General features: G+C 50.1%; 1 protein-coding gene across 1 annotated transcript; it reads right to left on the bottom strand.

The window, feature by feature from the left end:
- Positions 1 to 226: 226 nt before the first annotated feature.
- TMEM250 (transmembrane protein 250) lies at positions 227 to 4,479 on the bottom strand. Its single transcript, XM_084219511.1, has 3 exons — positions 4,342 to 4,479; positions 3,051 to 3,205; positions 227 to 963 (listed from the first exon to the last, which is right to left on the bottom strand). Exon 3 carries the CDS (start codon positions 849 to 851, stop codon positions 432 to 434), a length of 420 nt encoding a protein of 139 aa, XP_084075637.1. The 5' UTR covers positions 852 to 963; positions 3,051 to 3,205; positions 4,342 to 4,479; the 3' UTR covers positions 227 to 431.
- Positions 4,480 to 8,299: the final 3,820 nt, after the last annotated feature.

Here is an 8,299-nt window from a genome sequence, read left to right as displayed (position 1 = left end):
AAGATACTTATTACATTTCTGAGACATTAAGGAACATTTTTAGGAAAATGGTGAAGATAGATTAAGAGTGTGAAGTGCAAAATTATCTGGCTTCTGTCCTCCAGATAAATCACTGCCTTCTTCATAGCCACAGGAATACAGGAACAGCAGGAAAATAGGCTCTTATGGATTAAAAGAAACTTACACCAACATGGACTGTGCAAAGAATAAAACACCCAGTCAAGTGTTGCACTTTGATAATCAAAATGGCACCTCGACCATCAAAGAGATACAAATTCCAGAGACAAGCACATTAATTTATCCACAAAAATTACCACTGAGAAATAAATTAATTTATATTAGGGAAAAAAAAAAAAAGAAGAAGAGGATATTGACACATTTCGGGGCTTGAAGAAAAGTCACCTCCTGATCCCACATGCGCTTGGTTTTATTTACATATCCACAAAAACCATGAAACACCAGCCCAGCCCCCCCACCAGCAGCATGGTCACATGGATCCCGTAGATGAGCAGTTCATTCATGAGGCTGAAGTCCACCCGCCTCCGCCCCAGCAGCAGCAGGATGATGGAGAGTTTGTACTGGAAGCGCAGGAAGATGCGGATGCCGAGGTACTGAAGGCAAAACAAGATCGAGAGAGCCACCCAGAGGATGGAGGTGAAGAGGCTGCAGCTGAAGTACAGCAGGAAGCGGATGAAGCCGTACATCCATCGCGATTTGAGATAGATGTCGAAGTTGTTGTACTTGGTGCGCACCAGGTGCGCGCTGCGCACGGGGCCGCAGGCGGAGTGCAGGCAGGTGGTGTGCGGGCCGTGGAACGAGCGCACCCGCCGGGGAATGGGGATCACCGGCATCGGGCCCCGCCCCGCGCTGCCCGCCCCAGGCCACCAGCCGCGGGGCACATATCAGGGGGCAGCGGGACACGGCGCAGCTAAGCCCGGGCTGGATGGCCGCCGAGGGACGCACCTGCGGGGAGGCAGAGCGAGCGGGTTGGTTTGGTGCTGAGGAGTAACACGGACAAGAGACATTTTCTCAATAACACAGACAATAGAAAGCTTCGGTTCTCCTGAAACTGCTGAATAGAGCAACTGATCCCAGCTGATTTCAGTACCAGCACTCCCTTACAACTGCTTTCCAAACCTCAGCTTCTTCTCCTAAAACATTGTTTTGAAGAATCTGTGAGAAAGCTGGAACGAATCAATTCAGGGGAAAGTAGAAGCAAATCCCGGGATCTGAACGCTGAGGATAACTGCAATGGATCCCCCTTAATCACTGCGAAGTGAGAACATATTTGTCTTCTCTTTGCTTCCTATTCCCCACACAAACACACTCTATTTCCATGCCACATTCCAAATAAATTCCCCAGCCAGCACCAGTTGTAGCCTGTTATAAACTTTATCTCATGCTCACAATTACCAGGCCTCTCCTCAAGCATGAATTTTTAAGCCCATAAAGATTGTAAAAAGAATCCAGCACTCAGCAATATAGGGATTCCAGCTTGTGATCCATGCTGGGAACAATTAGGGAGCCGCTACTCAATGCCAGTGTTAATGCAGCAAAGAGGTTTTAATCTGAAATTATCCTGGCTAATTCATAGATCTCTCCTAATCTAACAGCCACCCTCAAGAGCCCAGCCACCTGAGCAATAATATTCATGTGAGAACAGTAATATTCATGTATGTGTTTGCATGGGGTCACATTTCCTTTAAAAGCAAAAAAAAAAAAAAAAAAGAGTTCTCTGAGTACTTTCGCAAGTGGATTCCAGATTTGTGCTCATTTCCAAACTTGGCAAAGCTTCACCAAATAAACAAACTGAAAATAATGGAAGGTCTTGGAAGAACAATGAGGCAATCATGTTTTTCACACTCCACAGGATGTACCTCCCCTGGCTCAGGCCAGCCTTGTGCTCTCACTGTCACTGCAAGGCAAGGCCAGGCAGCCTTTCAAAGGCATCCACCAGTTTATTCCTCCCCTTGGGGACCTGCAGAGATAAGTGAAATTATCTTGATCTTCTGCAGTGTTTAGGATTTATAATCCTAACATCCTTCCACACACCCATTGTTGTTGTGTGAGTGATGAGCAGGAGCCTCTGAGCTGCTCTCTGCTTCACCCCAGGCTCCCGATGTGCCAAATTCCGGGAATTATGAAATGACAATGCAGCCATCAGATAATGCTGGAAAACAACAGGGACTTCCCCAGACTCCTTGCACACCCAAGTGTTCAGATCCAGGCAGATCTTTCCTTTGTTGAACCCAAAATCAGACTGTTCTTAGAATTAAAACTAATTCAAGAGTTACTTCAAGAATTCTTCAGTTTCATTACTAACAGAACTAACCACAAAGCAAATCGTAAAGCTGCAGGAAATTGTAATTTTGGTACCAAAATCCTTCTCTGATTCAATGTGTATCAGTGGGGAAGTCTCTGCCCTGCTTCCTGCCTCAAGTTCCATGCAAATGGAAATTCCAGCTCTGATCTCTCCTGCTCAGCCCCACATTCCAATTCCTTTTTGCCCTTACAGAGATGTGAGGCAGTATTGGCTCCACATGGATCAGGCACTCCCAAAAAGGAGTAAGGGCTAAATTATGATGTAAGGAATTTAGGAAACCAAGGGTTCTCCCCAGTGATCACAGACAGCCTCGTAATTTTGGGTGCCTCTTGCCCTGTTTCCTGTCTGGAGCCAGGAAATGCCAATCAGAAATGTGGCTTTTGCAAGGCACAGGAGCTGCTCAGACTCTGAACCCACCCCAGTTCTGGAGCATGTGACCCCACACACTTCCCACATGATGGCTGTGAGCTGCTCACAGTTTGCTCTCAGAGATATTTTTGGAGGACTAAAGCAAGACAGGTCAAAAATCCCAGGCTGGGGATTCAGAGCATTCCATTCCTGGTGCTTCAGCCTCTCCTTGCAACTTCCCTCACAAACTTTTCCAGCAAACTCTTGCACAGTTGCCCACCCTGGGAACAAAGAGCCTTTGGTGGGTTCATGCTCTTTGGATGAACTCAAATATCAACACTGGGGCACTGGGAGGACAAAACAAACTCTCAATTATTACATTTTAGGGGTGCTCCATCCAACTCGCTGCTGTTCTGGGATGCCACTGAATTCTTGGAACAAAAGAGTGAAGTTTTCCTGTGACACCTTCTAGGAAGAGCGACAGAAACTGCTGAGGTGCTTCATAAACTCACAACTCTCTGCACACGAGCTGATCTAAAAGACAAAACAACACAATCATTTTCAATTTGCTCATTTTGTGCATTAAAATGCTCACAATTACCAGGCCTCCCCTCAAGCATGAATTTTTAAGCCCATGAAGACTCTAAAAAGAGCCCAGCACTCAGCAATATATGGATCCAGCTTGTGATCCATGCTGGGAACAATCAGGGAGCTGCTACTCAATGCCAGGACAGAAAATCTTGTGCTGGTCACCTTCCCCTGCCACAGACTGCTCTGGGGCACGTGAAACACGCTGCAGGGAGCACAGACTTTCCAAACTGAATATGGAACAGCAGATCCTCCCCTGGCAGGGCGGGCAGGCCCTGGCAGCTGAGGGTGCCCCTGGATCCCTGGCAGTGCCCAAGGCCGGGCTGGACGGGGCTGGGAGCACTGGGACAGTGGGAGGTGTCCCTGCCATGGAGGGGGTGAGTTTTTAATTCCCTTCCAACCCCAGCCTTGCAGTGATGCTGTGATTATCCCCCAGCCCGTATTTCACACAAAGCTTTGGACACCCACCCCATCATCTCGGGGCCCAGCCGGGTCACTCCGGGGCACCATCCCCAGCTCCGACGGTTCCACCGGCAGCCCCAGCACCGGCTCGGGGCGGCCTCCCCAGGCCGTTACAAGCGCCCAGAGCTCCTCGTTCCCCGGCGTTTTCCCTCCCTCTCCGTTCAAGGGGGCTGGACGGTGAGCAGCGAATCTCCGCGCACACCGGGCAGGACCCGCCGGGCTCGGGGCACTCCCCGCGCACAGCGGCAGCTCCGACCCGCCCGCAGCGGACGGGACCGTCCGGCGGGCCCCGAGTGCTCCGGGAGGAGCCGCACGGGCTCGGGGACAATGACAAATAAAGGTGAGAGCCCAGGGACGAGCGCCGGGAGGAGCGGAAGCGCCAACTCCTCCTACCCCGCACCGAGCCCGAACGGACCGCGGCGGGAGCTGCGGGAGAGAGCCCGGCCTGGCCTCCCCCGGCAGCCCCGCACGGCCGCGATTTCCCCCGGGAAACGGGGACCCCCGGGCCCGGCGGGCAGTGAGCGAGCGCCGCCGCACGGCCGGGCCCCGGGCGGAGCGAGCGCCGCCGCTGGGCGAGGCCCGGGCCCCGCCGCCCGCCGGGCCGTGCCCCGCACACTCACCGTGGTGCCCATGGCCGCGCCGGGCCCGGGCGGAGCGAGGCCCGGGCCGCCGGGCGCCCGCTCTGCGCATGTGCGGGGGCGGCTCCGGTTCCTCCGGTTCCGGCGGCGGCGGCGGGCGGGGAGCGGCGGCGCGCGGTGATGGCGTCATCGCGCCGCGCCGCCACGGCCGGAAGTGGCGGGGACGCGTTGCCTTGGCAACAGGGGCGGCCGGGCCTGGTCACACCGGAGGGGTCACACGGGGGATCACACCGGGGGTTACACAGAGGAGGTCACACGGGGGATCACACCGGGGGCCACACCTGGGATTACACAGAGGAGGTCACACCGGGGGTCACACCGGGGGTCACAGCAGGGCTGAGGTGCCGTGTCCAGCGTAACCGGAGCGGCAGCCAAGAGCTGTCCAGAGAGTCCGCAAAAGACCCGAAAAGTTCCTAAAAAAACAAACAGGTGGAGAAAAATTCAAAGCAATCTAAAGGGAAGGAAAACAACGTCCTCCCTGCTGTTTGCCCTTAGACTGAATTAGGAATTCTGCTCCATAATGGAAAGAAGACGCAACTTGGGCATTGGCTCCCTGCCCTGCTTTCTGTCTGGGCAGTGCCACGGTGGAAAAACATTAAATAATAATAACTCGTGCCATCTGTCACCTCTGAGAGCTGCTGCTCTGCACCCGCCAAACCCTCCCGGTGTCCCGGAGCTCCTGCCGGGCCCTTCCCCGGCCCTGCAGAGCAGCTTGATCCTGAAATGCCAGAGGGAATTTGGATAAGGGAATTCTGGGGAGCTCTCCCGGGAAATTGGCATCTGCACGTCCCCCGTGCCCCTCCTGTGGCAGGGAGAAGGGGATGTGAGGAGCTGATAGATTTCCCCAGTAGCCTGGAACTGGGAGCAGCTGTTTGGTGGCTTGGAGAAGCGGCAGAGCCACCCACATTCCATTTATTCCCCTCTGCCCTTCCTTGGGACTGGAGCCATAACCCAGGGATGGGAATTTCAGCCCGAGCAGCAAAACTATGAGGGCATTTTGTCTTTGCAGTCTTGCCTTGGGGAATCACGAGGGTGGAGCCGAATGGAACTGCTGCAGAGGGGGCTCCTGGTGTCCTGCAGGAGGAGTCCCTGGGGTGGGAAAGGTCTGTCCTACCCTCCAGAAAACCCAGGGAGTTCCACTGAGTGACCCCACCACCCAAACAGAGGTGTGCACCACTGCCAAGGCTGACCCTTCCAGGGTTTTATGTCAGGGTGACCTTCAGCTCAAGGCCAGTGTGAAAAACGCGTGTTTTATGATTGGCTTTGCGCAAATATTCAAATGAATATTACATGTGTTGTGTTAGAAAGTGATGCTGGATTGATTCTCTTGAGTAGTGTGTTAAATCTAGTTTTAGGTTATAACAAAATGTTAAAATAGAAACTGTGCTGTGTGGGATACTCTTTTTTAAAGAAAGGACTTGCAGTGAGATAGGAGCCACAAGACACCTCAAGCTTTCAGAGAAAAAGAATTTATTGCCCTCTTACTAGAAGAAACGAACTTCTTCCTGCCTCAAAGGCGCTGTTAGGATTAAGAGGAAGAAGTTGACCGATGACCAGACAGAATCCTGTGTTTGAATGGGATTTATGCATCATGTGTGAAGTGTATGAATATACAACAGGTTATTGTTTTTAAGGGTTAATCCTCTGTTAACGTGGGTCCTTTTTCGGGCTTGTGCTGCCCAGAAAAGGTACCCGGAGGTCCGTAACTCTTTGTTTCTATTGTCTCATATAGTCTTAATCCAAATTGTCTAAATTATTATTACTCTAATTGTATTACTATTTTTATAGCCATTTTATTACTATAAAACTTTAAAAACTTTAAAAACAAGTGATTGGCGTTTTTCACAGCCAGGTTGGCCTGGTCTCCTGGAAGGTGTCCCTGCCCCTGGCAGGGGGGAAAATGAGAGGAGGTTTTCAGTCCTTTCCAACCCAAACCATTCCCTGATTCTGTGCCAAAAATCAGCACAGCCCCGTTGAGTTTGCAGCCGGGCACATTTTGACCTCTGTGCTGCTGAAATGCTCCATAACCAGGGAAGTGCCCTGGGGTCAGGCAGGAGCAGCAGCTCTGACATTCAGCGAGATCAGACCCTGAAGGAGCTGAGCCCGCAGGCACCCCGCCCACAGCCCTCGGGGCTGTATTTCTTCCCCGTGCTAATTTTCCTAAAGACACAACTCATATACCTGTTGATTGAACAGTTTTGTGCTGACAGCGTTGGAGATTTGTGGTGGAACTCATCACCAGCCCCCAGAGCGGCCCATCCGTCCCCGTCAGCGCCGCCGGCCAGGCCTCGCGTGTTTTATGGCCCTCTCTGAAGACAAACATACACATTTAGATGTCACTTGTTGCAATATAAATGCTAACTTGTACTTCTTTCAAAACTTTTAATGAATTGTGCACATTTTGCAAGATTTATAGCGAGAAGCGGACGGCTCAAAATATTGCTTTGAACATATTTGTCACTTTGGCAACAGAACAAAAAAATCTGGAAGATACTGCCTTTAGAAATAAATCATAAATATGTGTGTCTTAAAAGAGTTTATTTTGGTCATTAATAGCTGATGCTCCCTCCCCCACCTGGTGCAGGATTTAAAGTTAAATTATGCAAAATCAAAAACAAACCTTATAATACTTAATCAAACATGCATAAAACTGTCAGGGCCAAATAAATTCTCTCAATTAACTTGCTTCAGATTGTGATTGCATTTACTAATTTAATCAACACTAGAATAATTTGGAGACTGGGTAATGATGAATTGCTGTGGTGCTGCACGTGAAGGGCCGCTGAGGTGGTGTGCTGAGGCAGGGATGCAAGAAATGCCTTTGAGGCTGAGGGCAAAAAACTCCAGCTGAGTCGTCACAATCATTTCCTAATGGAAACATCTTTTTCTTCCCATTTGGAGGGGGATTTTTGCCAGCAAACACCCATCACGGACAGCCCTTGTGTGGATGGATGGCTCCAGTGTTAGCCCATGGAGACAATCTCATTTCAGGCTGAGATGAGTGAAGGAGTCAAACCTGCAGAGCTGTTCCCTCCCCATTTTTGAGTCATTTTGTGAGTGTGATCTTTCCCTGGGGGTGCTGACCTCCAGCCCTGCTGCCTTCAGCCTGCTCAGGTCGTTTAGGCTGGAGCTGGAGTAGCAGCCTTGCAATATTGAGATGTCCTTTAGCTCAGTCCTTTTGCACTTTGAATGGATCTGCACTTACAATAAAATGGGCCTGACCCCTGCCTAGGAAAGCTTTCAATACCATTACTTGTGGAGAGCTAAACATTTCACTTCTGCAGGCGTAAGCAAGGTTTTATGGAGAGGTTCTCATTACAGGTTCATGTGAAGGAGGCTGTGAGGTGTATTCAACCCTATAAAATACCTGAACCTCAGAAAAATCACACCCATATTTGGTCTTTAACCTTTCCACACCTGTTTTACAAAAAATAACAATGTCCACCTAGCTGCTATGGGAATGAACTCATTGCAAGACTCTCCTCCTCTCTCTTTCTCTCCATCTCTGAAAAATATGCTTACCACATTCTAACTGGCCATTTTGGCCACTTTTTATTTGAAATGGAGATTGTGCTTTATAAATATCTGGCACTCAGCACCATTTGGTCCCCAGCAGAAATCAGTAAATAAAAATCCATGTGCTGAAGAGAATATCCAGAAAAATAGTTAACAAGTTTCCTTGGGTGACCCAGAAACAATTACTTCCCCAGCAATTCCATAGCCATGTAGACATCCATAATTCTTCAGGGTTTAAAGATAATAAAGTGTTAACATGATGTTTTTCAACCGTTCACTGCTGCCTTCCAGTCATATTCAAAAGCACCATTCAAACCAGCAGCATCTTAAACTCCCTTGGGTTTTGCTGAGCAAGAAATAAAACAAATGAAGGAATTAACTCTTTCCTTTTCTTTAAAGGAGATTTAGGGTTGAGTCTGGCCCT

This window comes from Fringilla coelebs, assembly GCF_963513975.1.
Source record: "Fringilla coelebs genome assembly, chromosome: 21".
Taxonomy (NCBI): Eukaryota; Metazoa; Chordata; class Aves; order Passeriformes; family Fringillidae; genus Fringilla; species Fringilla coelebs.
This window is presented reverse-complemented; position numbering and strand designations above follow the sequence as displayed.